The 18,852-nt window shown below is 37.6% G+C and overlaps 1 protein-coding gene across 3 annotated transcripts in view; it reads right to left on the bottom strand.

Annotated features, from left to right (window-relative positions):
* The window catches only part of LOC128655893 (embryonic protein UVS.2-like), a 116,339-nt gene extending 97,817 nt beyond the window's left edge, over positions 1–18,522 (bottom strand). Inside the window, exon 1 of one of the 3 annotated variants that reach the window (XM_053709484.1) lies at positions 18,016–18,522. Coding sequence is in view for 1 of the 3 variants with exons in the window: in XM_053709483.1 (XP_053565458.1) it covers positions 14,784–14,801 (18 nt within the window). In the remaining 2 variants the exon portion in view is untranslated. Of the gene's footprint in view, positions 1–14,783; positions 15,192–18,015 lie in introns of those variants that run through there. The other 2 variants (XM_053709483.1, XM_053709485.1) reach the window with 2 other exon arrangements.
* Between the last annotated feature and the right edge of the window lie 330 nt (positions 18,523–18,852).

Raw genomic sequence — 18,852 nt, 5'->3', positions numbered from 1 at the left:
AACCCAACAGAAATGCCCTGGCATTGGATCTAAGTTCAGCTGTGTGTTCTTCTACACAGATTTCAATGACCCCTCACGTTCCTCTCCAGCAACAGACGGCCCATTTGTGACATATTAATATATTAATATAAATATATACTGTATTTTTAGAGTATGAGACAATTTATCCAAATGTCCAGTAGATGGCGATATATGCACACAGTATATATATATATATATATATATATATATATATATATATATATATATATATATATATATATATATATATATATATATGGCCAGAAAGCTGTTTTAGATGCAGTTTTGTCTTTTGATAAAGTCTACCCCATGGTAGAGGAAACAGTTTGAGATTTTTTTTTTTTTTTTTTTAAATAAATTTTTATTGAGGAGTTGTGCGATACAATTATTACTTAATGTTATACAGCGATGTATGAAATCAAAAGAAAAATAAAGACATTGCTCAATAAAAATACAGTCACACATTTCTGCACATTTCAAGTGACAACCCTCATTTTCTTATTTTATGATCCCTGTTTGCTTCAATTCAGACCACTTTTGGATCCATAATTTATATATATATATATATATATATATATAAAGATGAGTAGGGAAATGATAGGTGAAACATACCAATAACTATATTAACCAAGTATTACAAAGCTTTCAGTTTAAAGGCCAACACCAGCCTTGTGACATCAGTATTCATTCTATTTTTATAGAGCCCTGTGCATACCTTTATTAGGTGTGGGGGGGGGGGGAGCATTCCTGCCACACTGGTGAGGGTTTATAGACACATAACCAGAGACTTGCCCCATGAAAAGTTTTCTAAAGGAAGGGACTGGAGACTAGTCTGACATTTGATATATAATCCCTGTGTATTGTTCAGGGTCAGTGATCTGCAGTAAGCAGTAGTAACCTTGGCGGTAGATAGCTGCAAGGGACATCACTTTCAAAACGCTAGGGGATATATGCTTAAATGGGTGGATCTTGTCTGCTATGGACTCTAACTGCCATGTCACTGCACAATTATCTCGCTTCCCTCACACTATTCTTTTCTTGCTCTCTCCCGCGGCTCCGGCCGCAAGCCACGTGGAGAAATGCTGTTGTAAAACTGAGCATGTGTAGGAAAGGGCTGCTAAAACATCTAAGCAGTAGATAGATCTTTCTAATGTGGGGACAACATATGAGCATATTTCATATAAGTTTTGCAATTTATCCTAGCACTCATGACTAGTCCATTACCCTCATTGGTGCATGTTAAACAACATAATGTATGAAATACAGTATAGCAAAACTATAGCACAATAACTGGTTAGGTAAGACATCTGAGAGGGAAATAGTACATTCAATACAATGCATCTTACATATATGTCCCGGCTTGGCATAACTTGTGTTATAACATAGGAGGCAATGCAGGCAAACTAGTTCAGCTCTATTCTATGTATCTCCCTTCTATCATACACTTTCGCAGCAAGATAACAAATAATTCAACAATAAACAGCTTAACGAAAACAGTCTAACATACGTGAAAGTCCCAGCAATGTCCTCACTATTATTGTGTAACCAAGGACAGTTGTAGCTTATTCCCTGATCACCAAGTTTAACCCCAGGATTTTGTCCCCGACAGAGGCTGGGTCTTTCCAGGTGTGTGGGAATTGCCGTGATGCCACAGAATCAGTTGTATATTCTGGTCGCTCTGCTCTAGTGTCTCATCATATTTTCTACCAAGCTTGGGATATCCAGACTGTTCACGGCAGATCTCCAGCTCTTCTGATGTTCCCTTTGTAAGAGGAGCGGGCTTTATGTGGTCAATCCCCTTGTGCACAGCGGTGCTATATACTAGGGAGTACTCCCAGTATGCTGTCTTGGCTCCATGGAGATTCCCCGCCAACTCCCTTTCAGCTGCACCAAATGTGGATCTTTCTCCCTTTGTTAGCCAGCTTTCCCCAGTATCTGCTGACTCCTTTATAGTAATCTTTGTTTCCAGCAAAGTTCCTAGGTCTGCGTATTCAGGCAATATTCTATGTAAAGTCTCTTGTTTCGCCTCTCTATTCCGCAGCTTCTGTGGTGTTGCAAACTTGATCGCTGGGTGACAGGAGCTGTTCTGCCATGGGTCTGACTCTGTTGGCAGCTTTGTTTTCTCGCCCTCAATAGATGAAATCGCTGTGCTCACGGCATTAAATCGCTCTATTAGAAAGTCATATGGAGCACCAGCGATAAGTTGTTGACATCTCTCTTCAAATCTGGCCATGCGGGAATCTATGTCATTTTGTGGTGCTTCTTACTCCGCGGGGGCCATTTTAGCAATATGAGTGTATAGATCTTTTGCGTCCAGCACCCCCATTTTTGCCAGGTGTCTTTGCTATAAATATGCTCCCCTTTGTGAAAGGTGTTATCCTTAGGGTCTATGTCGAGATGGCCGGTGTTGACAAAGAACCTCGGCGTACCGAGGGGGGTAGCGCCGCCTGTATTGAGCCGCCGCTCCAGGCCTCTTCTGTCTTATCCCCTGCTCCGGCGTCAAGAATACAGTATAAATGAGGATATATGATATGTCACTGTATGCTAGTGCCCAATAATAGGCAAAGCGGATGAATGTACTGTAAAAGGACTCCCAAAATCGGCGTTTTTTTAGAGTATCAACAGGAGCTCAAGGAAAGTGTGACCGACCAGGATCGCTGCTAAGACACGCCCCCTCAGTTTGAGATTTTAAGGCACAAAATGGTTAATATACACATGACATTACATAGAAAACCTGAGGTTGTCAGCTTAGATAGGGAAGTATAAAATCTTGTAATCATTTATTAAAACTCTAGTTAGTCACATTGATTGGTCATACTGTTGATTTCAGAGTCTCATAGACTGTCAAACAAGCCAATGATAAATTACCCTATTCATGTGTCAGTGAAACAAATTTTACAAAAATTAATTAATTCTCTTGATGTCATTCTTATGTACTGCATTTTATAACCAATGTGAAAAATAAGGTAAATATAAAAAAAAACGAAAAGATAAATCAAAACATCACTAAAAAATAGCATAAAGGAACGGTGCAAATATAACGTAAACATGATACTATAATATATAGAGGGTCTGACACATAGTATCCCAATACATCAAATTACTTGTGGGAGATGTAATAGTATTCACATACTCTGCAGCAAATACATGCACTATCAAACAGGTGCATCATATGATTACTGGCTTTGTCTCTCCGGTATTTTCCCAATCATGATGCAGCAGTTATTTATAAGTTATAATATTTATTACAAACGTATATAAATACGATAAAACAAAACTGTGTAACGCAATGTTGCCTTACAGTCACCTGGTGTGGTTTAAAGGCTTGGTAAGAATTATTAGACGCTTCTCTGCACTGCTGATCTGGCCTCTTTTGGTAATGTGGTAGACGTAGTGTATCTTCTTATACCAGCCGCAGAAGTGTTCTTATATATAGACTCTCTCTATATTTTAAAAGTTTTTGGGGGATTTTTTAGCCACATATTGATTTATATTTCATAATGAATACTGATTTTATTTTGTAGGGTAAATAAAGAATAAACATCAGATTTTATGTTCACCGGTCAATGTATTCCTAAAATTAATCTCAACCTCTCAAAGATAAAGATAATTATCCATTTGTTTTTTTCTTTTAGATATCTGTAGCAGTTTGATTATTTCTTCTACAGGAACACTGACTTCAGCAAACTATCCAACTGAATATTCAAGCAATTCAAATTGTGTATGGCTTATCCGTATCCTAGTTAAAGGACCAGTCAACACAGTAGATTTGCATAATCAACAAATGCAAGAAAACAAGACAATGCAATAGCACTTAGTCTGAACTTCAAATGAGTAGTAGATTTTTTTTCTGACAATTTTAAAAGTTATGCTTTTTCCACTCCCCCTGTACCATGTGACAGCCATCAGCCAATCACAAATGCATACACGTACCATGTGACAGCCAACAGCCATTCACAAATGCATACACACTTATTCTTGCACATGCTCAATAGGAGCTGGTGACTCAAAACGTTTAAAGATAAGAAGACTGTGCACATTTTGTTAATGGAAGTAAATTGGAAAGTAGTTTAAAATGGCATGCTCTGTCTGAATAATGAAAGTTTAATTTTGATCGAGTGTCCCTTTAATAAGGTAATTTTTAAATATATATGCATTACTAATATACATGTATTATTTGTCAGGTCTAATAGTTTCCAATTTTAACTGCTAATAAAATATTGTGGTGGCTTCTTTTTTTTTATTTTTAAATAAGTTTTTTTATTGAGGTTTTATAAAATGTTACAAATAAAGATAAAGACATCCGCAGACAGTAATATCAGCAAGACAAATATTCTGAACATACGAGTATAGTAGAAAGATGAGTCTATTATAATTCTGGTCAAACAGTCTGAAGAACTTTGAAAACTTTAAAACAGTGTGAACATTGTGCCTATAAATCTTATGAAATAACCAGCTACCCTACCAGACTAATAGAATAAACTGATCTACCATAGACAACAAGTAGGCAGGAGTAATGATCTAAAATAAATTGAACTGGTATGTCCAGAAAACTTTTATAAAGGGTGGATTAGAACCTCTATTTTTATATTCTAAGAAGAATAGGAATGGTCCCCGTTTTGCAGTAGGAAACATAAACTAGTTTATCTGATCAAAAGAATTTGAGGCAAAAGGGGAGTTGGCAGTATAGATTGTTGGGGGGAGGGAATTTCAGCGGGCAAGAGCCGCTCTGAATGAGACAAGGGGGGGAGGGGGCGGAGCTAGTTAAGATTTTAGAGTGGGAAACAATTGAGGAGTATAGATGTTATAAGTAGTATTATGCTTAACCCTTGAGATATTATAGTAAAGAAAAAAAATAAAGAAATAAAATATTCAGAGCTAGGGACTATATGACATACCAATGTCCTTACTATTATGGTACATAGAGGGTGAGAATAATCTGACTTACTGAAATTAGCATAACACAAATTAGCCCTATAAATATAAAGTACTCTCCTGGGTTCTTCATTAGGCAGGTGAAAGTAAGATAACAGGTAAAACAGGGATGTAGCAAAGTGCCCCTCTTGAAGTGTAGAATTACAGAGGATACATAGAACCATCTATTATGAATCTCAGTATGTAAAATATAACAGCATTACAAAATCTTCTATATTGTTACCTGGTGTGCACGAGGCCAGTAGACATTATGTACTTAAATGTGTAGGGGATCACGTAAAAAAAAATAAAAAAAAAATAGAATCAATATATTTTTGCAACCATGAAAAACTGTGAAACATAGTATAGGAGGGGTTACATATGTATATAATAAATAGAGGACCAGCAAACCCTAAAGTTGCATACAAGTAGAAGGTGAATTATGCTGTAACTAGAACATGTAATAAATTCAGATATGTGAAAAATCCCATATAACTTGTGGCCCTGTGCTTGCAGGAGGGGTAAGTGGTTGTGATACAGAGATATTAATCTAGGGCATCTCTAATAGAGTGGTGTCTGCCGTTCCCTTTTTAGGGAAGGGGATAATAACCCATTGTTGTATTAATATAGGCCCACAGAGACCTTAGGTTCATCCAGAGATAGGCTATCTTAGTCATGTGGGGGGGAGGTGGGAAAGCAATATAAACTATAGCCCAATTACTTAAACTTTTATAACTTAAAATAGTATAATAGTACCCTACAGAGCTCTAAACAATAAGTAGAAGTAAGGGCGTTAAGTAAGTTATGTCACTTACTTGTAAGTCTGTCTCCATTAGACCAAAATTATGCTTTTTGCAATAATACACTAGTTATTACAATAAAAAAAGTAACAATATAATAAGTATTTTAACCTGCGCTAGTATAGTAAAGTATAATAAAAAGAAGCCACTCTTTAGATATTAGAAAGTAGTAGAACTTTGTAAAGCTCCAAAAAAAAGGTGAAAATGTAGTCATTAAATTAAAATTGTAGGTGTAGTTAGTAAGAAGGAGGCTTATCACAAGGAACATAACACCCCATCCGGATTGGTCTTGAATATTAATTACAACATATAATGGTCCAGTATATATTTAGATCAATACGTATGAAATAACATGAAATTAGATATATATCAAGGGCCAATGCTAGTAATGGTTGTTTAGACTTGTCTGAGCATGTAGTACAAAAATGTGCTACTACATAATATTTTTAACTGAGAATCATCTAACAAGTCAGTCATCATCAGTCTAACAAGTGGGTAATAGGAATGAGGAGGTTATATATTTATATTTTCTCAACAAATAAACAGTAGGAGTCCAGTCCATTGTCATACAAGAGGAAATGTAAGCTATTAGTCATTTTGTTTTCTTTTTTTTCCTTTTTCTTTCCTTTCTTTTTCCTTTCCCTTTTGACATTTTAGATGTGGTGTAATATCTGTTTATTTAGAGGGTCATAGCAATTTGCAAATTGAGTGCGTGGGTATAAAAGTTCAGCTTTTGGTGACACAACCTATTCCCCATAAAGACTTTGTTACAGACAGGCTGCGATGGATATAAAAGTCTGAGCAATCAGCTTGGGTAGGCATAGCAGAAAAAGTATCACTGTTCCTGCCAGGCTATGCGTTGTAGCCAAACTTCAACCTATGCCAATTCTGTGGGGAATCAAAGGAAAGGTCATGATTGCTATCATTCCAAGGATAAGAAAGTTCACCTTTTCCTGTTGGGGCCTGAAGAACCCACTCATTGGATCAACAGTGGTATTTAAAGCGGAAGTTCTAAATGAACCAGGGTGCTTTATGAGGAGTTCTGTGAGTCCCGTGTTCTGGGTGTTTTGCTGCGTTGGACCCTCTGTGTATATGAATGCACTTGAGCGTGGGTAGGACTCCCTGGGCTCCAGGAGGTCGGCCGCCCACTCCCAGGAGCCACAGGGCGTGAGAGCGATACTGCTTTCGGCTTTGAAGAAGTCTAGTGAGAGGCATTCTAGGTTTTCTGAACCTGGCCGCCACAAGTATGCGTGCATCCTTCTAATAGCCTCCGCTGTAAACATGTGGTTCGCTTGTGCTACTTCGAACATGGTGGGTGAAGACAGGTCAGTTTCAGACATACTCAAGACCTCAGGCAAGGGCTCAGGTGATGGTGGTTGTGGGTTAGCTCACTCTGACTGTAGGAGAGCTGAGAGGTCCCCAAATTGCTCCTCCATTTGTCTCTCGAGAGTCCGCAGTAGGCCCAGCAGTTCCCGGTCAAAATCTTCCTGGCTCATTATTATGGCACGTTATGTAAAATCTAGGTGCAGAGATGGCTTGCGCGTGTCTGCCTTTAAATTAAAATTTCTCTGTATACGGGACCAACAGTAGGTTTACTTGTGTGCTGTACAGCAGGTATCCACAGGCGCTTACTGGGGGGTAGCATGTAATGGCCGCAGTATCACAGCACTTATCGGAACAGGCAGCTGCTCAGATGTTAATCCGCTAGTTATCGTGTAGGGCTGCTATGCCTCAATGGTGGTTACCTCTTGTATATTAGGAGAGTAATTGTCACAAAGCCATGCCGCGGCTCACGGCCTCGGTGCTAGGCTGGTCAAGTGGCGCGGCCTTCCTTTGTCCGGAACCGGTCCTCTCAGCCACGTAGTTGGCAATTGCCGATCTCTGCAGATGAGTTGTATTTGGAGACCTACTGGGGTGGAGAATAAGGTGCTTTCAGATAAAAAAGTGACGGGTAAATGATATTAATTAAATATTTTCGACGGAGCTCTGCTAAAACATGTCCGTTTTCTCTGAGTGATGGCTCTGCCCCCCTTATGGTGGCTTTTTATTGCATGCCACTGCACTCCACAGTACATAGGAAGAACATGCTGAGATTGTATTGCTCAGAATGTTTCAGACAGAATTAAATATGTAAGACTACAAACATATAGCCAAATCAATGTTATCCAATAAGATGAGATAAAACAACTTTATACATTGTCCCCAGGTTTACCTGACATTTGAAGCATGTGATGTCCAGTGTTTCACAAACTGTACATCTGGCTGTTAAAGTATATAATAGAGCAAGCAAAACTTCCCCTGTTCTCTTTGGTCCTGCCTGCGGTTCTGGAATGTTGACCTCACTTGTAGGATCTAGTAATTCAATGCTTGTGGAATTTATCAGTGATATAACCATTACAGCAACTGGATTTAAAGCTTCATAAAATGCTGTTATGTTTATTTATTTGTTATGTTTATTGTTTTGCACATATTAGTTAGCATTATTATCTCCATAAAAGGGGCAATAAACAGCTTGTCTAAATATATTTAAAGGGACTGTCAACACCAAAATTGTTATTATTCAAAAAGATAGATAACTCCTTTACTACCCATTCCCCAGCATTGCACAACCGACATTGTTATATTAGTATACTTTATAACTTTTAAACCTCTAAATTTCTGCCTGTTTCTAAGCCACTACAGACAGCCTCTTATCACATGCTTTTTTATAAGCTTTTCACAACAGGAGGCTGCTAGTTCATGTGGGCCATATAGATAGCATTGTGCTCACACACCAAAATGAACAGTGGCACTACTCGGGCTTTTCCTCATTAACTTTATTTACATGTATATTAATAAGTTTTATGTGTGTTAACTTATAAGTATTTAGAGGAAATGGTGCTTGTGCACAAAGTCAATCAAAACGAAAAGAAAATTGATATAAAGGATACCAAAATTCCTGAAGTATGCACTTACAGCACTCTGGGCCCAAAACTAAAGGACAGGAATTCCCAGCAGGGTTTTAAAATATAACCTTTATTATTGAAATTAAAAAACCAAATTGTTGGTTAATGTACACAAACAATTAAAATACACACCAGTACCAAAATCTAGTGGTAGTACGTTTATTAGATCACAGAATATTATGATTAGGCCTGTATAAATTCACAATTATAAGTGATCTAAGTTGTAACAAATAACGTCCGCTAATTACTGTTGCGAAGTAGTTTGAGACAAAAGATTATTGTAAAGTGTCAATTGGGTAAGTTATAATCAAAGGTCATGTATCCAAATACAGTGGGACCTCGGTTAACGAACGACTCGGTAAACGAAATTTCGGTTTACAAATGAAAATTCTGGGAAAAAAATGCCTCGGTTTACGAATTTTTTTCGCAATACGAACAAATTAATTGGTTTTCAGTGCATTCCTATGGGAAACCGTGTTTCAGTTTACGAATTTTTTTCGCAATACGAAACAAGTGTCCCGGTTTTGGAGCCATTTGCAGCAAGTTGCTGAGCCTTTTGGAGCCATTTGCAGCAAGTTGTGGAGCCTTTTGGAGCCATTTGGAGCCTTTTGGAGCCATTTGGAGCCTTTTGGAGCTTTTTGCAGCAGGTTTTGGATCCTTTTTTCTCACCTCCGGAACGCATTAATTGGTTTTCAATGCATTCCTATGGGAAACCGTGTTTCGGTTTACTAATTTTTCGCAATACGAAACGTCCCGGAGAACGCATTAAATTCGTAAACCGAGGTCCCACTGTAATAAACTTATCTAATGATATAATGTAACAATAAGGTGTTTCCCTTTCACTGGATATCATAAGTAGGTCACTTATGTTATAATGTATAGTTTCAAATGCCAACCAGGTATGTAAGTATCTCTATAGGACCAGGATATATGGAAGTTGCTGAATTAATGCAACCCCACACCTATCCTATATTCATTCAAGTCCCTGAACATAAGATGGTCAGTATACCAGATAATGGTGTGTCAATAGTATATGATATCTAATCAATATTGGTGAAGAACTTGAGATATGTCAAATACAGTGTGAAGTAGACCTGCAACTCAGATTTAATTGGCTTCCAGAATTGCTAAATCTGCCAGTGTGATTATGTAATGAATTCAAACTAACAATAAACGTCACGTTGTAAATTTAAACAACTGCTGCTATATAAATCAAGACAGAAATGTCTGTAGCATATGTTACATTAGATTCTATAATAAGCAGTTGTCACTATCAGTTTTCGTTTATAGTTTGTTAGATATTATTGGTGTCTAATGTCACCTTAAATAAATTGTGCTGAATCTAGCATGATCCAGACTGTGTTTTATTTCAGTTTACCATAATGAATGTGGAGCTCGGTAATACTTAATAAATCAGCATAGCAGGTTGTTGTTACCCATAAACATATATTAACTTCAAAGGCTATATTGACGGTATCGCTAAGTCTGGCACAACCCAGGCTCTATGTTATGTTAATATTAAGTCATCCACAGTGGATCTGCACAATTGGTGTTACGACTCACCAGCTGTTCAACAATCTTTCAGTTAATATTTTAAATTAAATGTCGAGGTGAATAATCCTCAATATATGAATAATGTAGGTTGGATATTATAGTCGTCTACTATCCACTCTTATCAAAAGTTCTATTATCGGTACGACTAAGTCTGGCACAACCCAGGCTGCATATTATGTTAATGTTATAAATTCAGTAACATGCGGTGGATCCCCACAGTGCTCACGCCCGTGGGTTGTGGATGACACAGCACTAATTGGGTAAAATGCAAGTCAATAGATAATAAATAAAAAGTCATGTAATCAGGGGGCTGTCAAAAGAGGCTTAGATACAAAGTAATCACAGAGGTTAAAAGTATATTAGTATAACTGTGTTGGTTATGCAAAACTGGGGAATGTGTAATAAAGGAATTATCTATCTTTTAAAACAATACAAATTGTGGAGTTAACTGTCCCTTTAAAACAAATTATCCTGAATTGTTTCTTAATAGCCAAACTCTATCAACCATTCTCCGTTGGAGAAACAAATCTAAGCATGAGACTGTAGACAACAAGCTATTAATGTTTTTATTACACAGTTGTTAGCACTTAAAATGTATTAGGGAAAGAAAATCTAGAAGACGTCTGCAATGTGAATTTCAAGTTCCCAAAATTAGAAAATCCCCACTATTCAGAGTTAAATTGCACAATTTGGTATATTGCAAAGTTGTCTCACTACATAATTAAACATTTTATATTAAAATCTCAGGGTTTCAGTCCCTTTAATTGTGGGCAGTTAGGGCTAGCTTTGTTCACTAATTAAAAAAAATAATATTTGGTTTTATCAGATATCCCTCTTATGAGAAAAACATTTTATTTTATTGGTGCTTATGCTTCTGAGGTGTGTCGCTGTCGACCAATAAACAGTGGATTGATCAGCCAGCCTACAATTAGTCCTTAAAGGACCAGTTTACTTGAAAATTGTTATTGTTTAAAAATATAGATAATCCCTTTATTACCCATTCCCCAGTTTTGCATAACTAACACTGTTATATTAATACACTTTTTACCTCTGTGATTACTTTGTATCTAAGCCTCTGCAGACTGTCCCCCTATCTCAGTGCTTTTTACAATCTGGCATGTTAGCCAATTAGTGATGGTTCTTGTATAACCATTATCATTTTCCATAGGAGTGAGCACAATGTTATCTATATGGCACACATGAACTAGCACTGTCTGGCTGTTGTGAAAGATTTAAAAAGCTTATAAAGAGTCCTGAGGCAAGGGAATGGCTTGTGGGGGCTTAGAAAGAGGCAAATTTAGAGGTTATAAAGTATGTTAATATAACAATGTTGGTTGTGGAAAGCTGGGGAATTGGTAGTAAAGGTGTTGTCTATTTTTTTAAGCAATAACAAAATCAAGTAGACTCTCCCTTTAAAGAACAGTTGTACCCAGATATGTACTTCTAGATAACTTCAGGGGATAACTTTATATGAAATGCATAATAAAGTTAAAATTAAGTTATCATGATTTAGATAGAGCATATAATTTTAAACAGCTTTCCATTTTACAAATATTATCTTGTTTACTTCCATCTCGCAGCATCCCTTGATGAAAACCATGTCTAGTAAGACTCAGGGGGGCTGCCCATATATGCCTCTTGTCATTGGTTCACGCTGCTTCTAAACAACGCTGGTATTTAGAGTTCTCTGAAGGGCTGCGTTAGGCTCCAAAAAGGGAGTTACAGGCATATTTACCGCCGTTTCAACTCTCAATACCAGCGTTGCTTGCGGTAGCGGCTAGATGGAAAAACGTGCTCATGCACGATTCCCCCATAGGAAACAATGGGGCAGTTTGGGCAGAAAAAAACCTAACACCTGCAAAAAAGCAGCGTTCAGCTCCTAACGCAGCCCCATTGTTTCCTATGGGGAAACACTTTCTAAGTCTGCACCTAACACCGTAACATGTACCCTGAGTCTAAACACCCCTAACCTTACACTTATTAACCCCTAATCTGCCGCCCCCGCTATCACTGACCCCTGCATTACACTATTAACCCCTAATCTGCCGCTCCGGACACCTCCACAACCTACATTATACCTATGTACCCCTAATCTGCTGCCCCTAACATCGCCGACCCCTATATTATATTTATTAACCCCTAATCTGCCCCGGAACAGCCAATAGAATGCAAGCTCAATCTGATTGGCTGATTGGATCAACCAATCCGATTGAACTTGAATCTGATTGGCTGATTCAATCAGCCAATCAGATTTTTCCTACCTTAATTCCGATTGGCTGATAGAATCCTATGAGCCAATCGGAATTCGAGGGACACCATCTTGGATGACGTCACTTAAAGGAACCTTCATTCGTCGGGTAGTCGTCATGGAAGAGTATGTTCCCGCCGGAGGTCTTGAAGATGGAGCCGCTCCTCATCGGATGGATGAAGATAGAAGATGCCGCTTGGATGAAGATGTCTGCCGGTCCGGATGTCCTCTTCTGCCCGGATAGGATGAAGAATTCTGCCGCTCTGGATGTCTTCTTTTGGTCCATCGGTGCTCGGCTGGGTGAAGACGACTCAAGGTAGGGAGATCTTCAGGGGGGTAGTGTTAGGTTTATTTAAGGGGGGTTTGGGTTAGAGTAGGGGTATGTGGGTGGTGGGTTGTAATGTTGGGGGGTGGTATTGTGTTTTTTTTTACAGGCAAAAGAGCTGATTTCTTTGGGGCATGCCCCGCAAAAAGCCCTTTTAAGGGCTGGTAAGGTAATAGAGCTGTTAACTTTTTTAATTTAGATTAGGGTAGGGAATTTTTTTTATTTTGGGGGGCTTTGTTATTTTATTAGGGGGCTTAGAGTAGGTGTAATTAGCTTAAAATTATTGTAATCTTTTTTTATTTTTTGTAATTTAGTGTTTGTTTTTTTTGTAATTTAGTTTAGTTTATTTAATTGTATGTAATTGTAGTTAATTTATTTAATTAATTTATTGATAGTGTAGTGTTAGGTTTAATTGTAACTTAGGTTAGGATTTATTTTACAGGTAATTTTGTAATTATTTTAACTATGTAGCTATTAAATAGTTAATAACTATTTAATAGCTATTGTACCTAGTTAAAATAAATACAAAGTTGCCTGTAAAATAAATATAAATCCTAAAATAGCTACAATATAATTATTCGTTATATTGTAGCTATATTATGGTTTATTTTACAGGTAAGTATTTAGCTTTAAAAAGGAATACTTTATTTAATAAGAGTTAATTTATTTCGTTAGAATAAAATTATATTTAACTTAGGGTGGTGTTAGGGTTAGACTTAGCTTTAGGGGTTAATACATTTATTATAGTAGCAGCGAGGTCAGGTCGGCAGATTAGGGGTTAATACTTGAAGTTAGGTGGCGGTGATGTTAGGGAGGGCAGATTAGGGGTTAATACTATTTATTATAGGGTTTGCGAGGCGGGAGTGCGGCGGTTTAGGGGTTAATACATTTATTAGAGTGGTGGTGAGGTCCGGTCAGCAGATTAGGGGTTGATAAGTGTAGATAGGTAGCGGCGACGTTGGGAGGGGCAGATTAGGGGTTAATAAATATAATATAGGGGTCGGAGATGTTAGGGGCAGCAGATTAGGGGTACATAGGTATAATGTAGGTTGCGGCAATGTGCGGTCGGCAGATTAGGGGTTAAAAAAATTTATTATAGTGGCGGCAATGTGGGGGGGCCTCGGTTTAGGGGTACATAGGTAGTTTATGGGTGACGGTGTTAGTGTACTTTAGAGCACAGTAGTTAAGAGCTTTATAAACCGGCGATAGCCCATAAAGCTCTTAACTACTGACTTTTTTCTGCGGCTGGAGTCTTGTCGGTAGAGGGTCTAATGCTCACTTCAGCCAAGACTCTAAATACCGGCGTTAGGAAGATCCCATTGAAAAGATAGGATACGTAATTGGCGTAAGGGGATTTGTGGTATGGAAAAGTTGCGGCTTGGAAGTGAGCGTTAGACCCTTTCCTGGCTGACTCTAAATACCAGCGGGCGGTAAAAAGCAGCGTTAGGACCCCTTAACGCTGCTTTTGACGGCTACCGCAGAACTCTAAATCTAGGCGTAAGTTACAAAAAATAAAAAACCACAGTATCAAAAATAAAAAACAATTACACCTAATCTAAGAGCCCTATCAAAATAAAAAAGACCCCCCCAAAATAAAAATACCTAGCCTACACTAAACTACCAATGGCCCTTAAAAGGGCCTGTTGCAGGGCATTGCCCCAAAGAAATCAGCTCTTTTACCTGTAAAAAAAAATACAAACACCCCCAAACAGTAAAACCCACCACCCAACCAACCAATCCCCCCAAATAAAACCCTATCTAAAAAACCTAAGCTCCCTTTTCAGGGCAATGATTGGATTAGCCAATAGAATGTGAGCTCAATCCTATTGGCTGATTGGATCAGCCAATAGGATGAAAGCTCAATCCTATTGGCTGATTGCAACAGCCAATAGCATTTTTTCCCCTTTAATTCCTATTGGCTGATAGAATTCTATCAGCCAATCGGAATGTAAGGGACTCCATCTTGGATGACGTACCTTAAAGGGAAACTTCATTCTTCGCTGACCATCGTAAGAAGAGGATGCTCCATGCCGGATGTCTTGAAGATGCAGCCACTCTGCACCGGATTAATGAAGATAGAAGATGCCGTCTGGATGAAGACTTCTGCCCGCTTTGATGAAGTCTTCGGCCCGCTTGGATGAAGACTTCTTCCGGCTTCGATGAGGACTTCTGCCATTTGGATGAGGATGGATGTCCGGTCTTCAAAAACTGTAAGTGGATCGTCGGTGGTTAGTGTTAGGTTTTTTAAGGGTTTATTGGGTGGGTTTTATTTTTAGCTTAGGGTATAGGCAATGTAAAAGATCTAAATGCCCTTTTACAGACAATGCCCATACAAATGCCCTTTTCATGGCAATGGGGAGCTTAGGTTTTTTAGATAGGGTTTTATTTGGGGGGGTTGGGTGGTGGGTTTTACTGTTGGGGGGGTGTTTGTATATTTTTTTACAGGTAAAAGAGCTGATTTCTTTGGGGCAATGCCCCGCAAAAGGCCCTTGGTAGTTTAGTGTAGGCTAGGTTTTTTTTTATTTTGGGGGGGTCTTTTTTATTTTGATAGGGCTCTTAGATTAGGTGTAATTGTTTTTTATTTTTGATACTGTGGTTTTTTATTTTTTGTAACTTAGTGAGGGTTTTTTTTTTTAACTTAGCTGTTATTTTTTTGTAATTTAGTAATTTGTAATAGTAGATTTAAATAACTTGAGTAGGGTTAGGTTTTTAAATATGTAATATAGTTAATTTAATTGCTAGTTTAATGTAATTTTAGTATAATAGTTAGGGTAGGTTAAATAATAGTTTAATATAGTTTATTTTAATTCTAAAGGTAAGTTTTAATTTATTATAAGATATATTATATTATTATCATTGTTATCATTAGGGTTATATAAAACAGAAGCTTTGTGCAAAATGTAATATTCGGATATTCGTATAGCAAAAGAATTCCAAATATGACCCCAGGTAGCAGCAATAAACTGTATTCTGCGCCGAATATATAAAGATCTGGATTTGCAATGTAACGATTATATATCTAGCTCCGAAAATAGCTGCAGTCATATTTAAAATATGTTTGACAAATAAATATGTGAATAAAAATTTTGCACATACCTATAAAACAGTGCTACACACAGAGGACCAGATTACAAGTGAAGCGGTATTTAACGCTTCCGCTCGAACGCTAACTCCGCTAGAAGTAATATTTTTGTGCGTGTCGGGTAGTGCTCGCATCACAAGTTAAAAGTAAAAAGATTCAGTAGGCAAAAAGCTGAACTTAGAATATTGTGCGTGTCATAGCCTATTCCCACATGGAGCAAGAAATGTAGGAATAAACTAATACCCTACTCACGTGCAAACTCGATTGCATATTTTCAAGTGCGCTAACCTGACAAGAAAATATTACTATTTCACATTCCAATGTTCTTCCCATAACAGAATATTTTTTATGTATTCATAAATATATATATTTCTATATATATTAATATCCAAACAGGAACGCACTCTCTGGATTTTTAAAGTGCTATTTAATATTCAAAGAGACATGTGGCGTTTCAGGGATCTAACCCCTTGCACAAAATATAACAATCTAATATCAAGTGCATTTACACTTGGCATTATTTATAAAAAAGAAAGAAAATATCTTGTGTGTTCACATACCAAGGGTGGCTAAGATTTATTTACTCCCCAAAATACATAATCATGAATCCTATCCCCCTGATCGCCCAATTGTATCAGGCAATCAATCTATGTGCGAAAATGCTAGCAAATACTTAGATGCACATCTGAGAAAATATGTGACGGACTTACCATTATACACTAGAGACACTATGCATATATAAAATAAATTGGAGAATGTGAGGGTGAATAAAAACACGTATTTGATGACATGTGACGTTGAATCCCTGTATTCAAGCTTTAGGATTGAATATGGTTGTATGGCTGTCATTTCGTAGAAGGGGAACAAGATCTAAATAACGAAAACAAAGGATTTTGATAACACTACTAAAATTTGTACTCAGTCACAATTTCTTCACCTTCAATAACAAATTCTTCTTGCAAGTGTGCGGCACTGCTATGGGGATTGCTTGTGCTCCCACATACGCTAATCGGTATTTAGGATGGTGGGATGCCAAGTTTGTTTTTTGTGAACAAATGCAGAAATATCATCAATTTATCTCTTTTTGGGCCCATTACATAGACGATATTATGATACTTGTGGGAAGGACCAATTGAGGTATTTGAAGAATTCATTGCAGAACTAAATAATAACCAAATGGGTTTGTTTCTTACAAACTCATGCAGTAAAGAGAAAGTTGATTTTTTTGACATATCAATTACCAAAACTAATGAGAATGATGTCTTACATGCTACTAGTGCTCATGCACCAACAGTCACTCAGAATATTTCAACAGGGGAGTATCTGAGAATTTGGAGTAACTACTCTACAATAGATGGTTTTAAAGAAGCAGCTAAAGATCTACAGAAAAGATTCCTAGGGAGAGGTTATTCTAAAAAAGCCTGTCAAGGGCATATCAAAGGGTTGTGAACACAGATAGAAATACTTTGTTAGTTCCCAAAAATAAATCTGGGGAGATTGAGATTACATTTATTTCATCATATAATAAACATTCACAAGAGGAGAGGGGAATATTTGAAAAGTAATGGTATATATTACAATCTGATGATTATTTGGGAGTCACTTTACCCAATAGTATATAAACACACAGAAGTGGATAGAGATCCCCTCCAAAAAAAAGATTACACTAATTAGCACTCAAGATTCTGTTGGCTATAATTAGAATAGGGATTGATAAATCAACTAGATATGGTAGTTGCTGTAGCATAAATGAAACATAATTTTTATTGGGAAGCCAAACTAAAATCAGTGTGGAGAAAAACACATATTAAAAACACACAAAGGAGAAACTTATCTTAACTTGCTGAAGTTGTAAAAATATATACAATGTTTCTACTCATGTAGCATAGTCTGTACTTGAGATCACTATGAGTTAAACTTGATAAATAAAAAATAAAAATAAAATAAATAAAAAAGGTCTTAAACTGCATACTGGCACTGTCTGCCAGTACTTAAAGGGCAAGTCAACCCAAACCCCCCCACCCAAAAAAAAAATCTTACTTAAACAGATAACGTTTCTAATGATTAATATTACAAACTGTAGCCAAATTTTGATAAATGCATATTGTGCAAGTAAAAATACTTACAAGTTGTCCCTCAGCCGTTTTGAAATGGCCGTCTGCCCCTCCTCTATTTCGTCAGCCCCTGTCTTTCTCATCTGCCAGTCAATGTAAGTTTGCGATTCTCCATGCTCCCGTGCTTCGTGCATGCGCAATGTGCAATTTTATTGCAGGGGGCCTTTTTAATCAGAGACTAGAAATAACCGTTCAGTTTCATTGCGGTTCGGTTCCTATATGCGTCAGACCAGTGTACTTCTCTTCCGCGCCTACCGGTCTGATGCATATAGAAACCGCTATGAAACTGAGCGGTTATTTTTAGTTGTGTGTGATACCAATGTGGGGATCTGTGTCTTCTCTGATAACAAAATTTAGATTTAAGCTGCAATTCTCTAATTGTCTTTCTCTTACTTAGCCAGAGGGTAGAATTGGGCTAAAAAGAGTGTGTGAACACAACACACTTAGTTTCAGGTGAAACTTTCTTTATTATTTAAAAGTGCAGTGTCTCATATCGCAGTGAGAAGAGCTGATGTGCTGTTAAGGTTGAGACTAGATTCTATCCCTCTAAAGGACATTGTCCTTTCTGAGAATGGGATTTAGCTCACTCAGTGTGAAAAAGCTAAATCCCATACTGCTAAAGGACATTTTGCCCCCTAGTGGTCATGTCCTGTATAGGGATGGGAATTAGCCCGCTCACAGTGACAAAGATAGATCCCATACTGCTAAAGGATATTTTTGCCCCTAGTGGTCATGTCCTGTATAGGGATGGGAATTAGCCTGTTCAAATTGACAGAGCTAGATCACATACTGCTAAAGGACATCTTGCCCCCTAGTGGTCAGGTCCTGTATAGGGATGGGAATTAGCCC

The sequence above is a fragment of the Bombina bombina genome, chromosome 4, assembly GCF_027579735.1.
Source record: "Bombina bombina isolate aBomBom1 chromosome 4, aBomBom1.pri, whole genome shotgun sequence".
NCBI classification, from domain to species: domain Eukaryota; kingdom Metazoa; phylum Chordata; class Amphibia; order Anura; family Bombinatoridae; genus Bombina; species Bombina bombina.
This window is presented reverse-complemented; position numbering and strand designations above follow the sequence as displayed.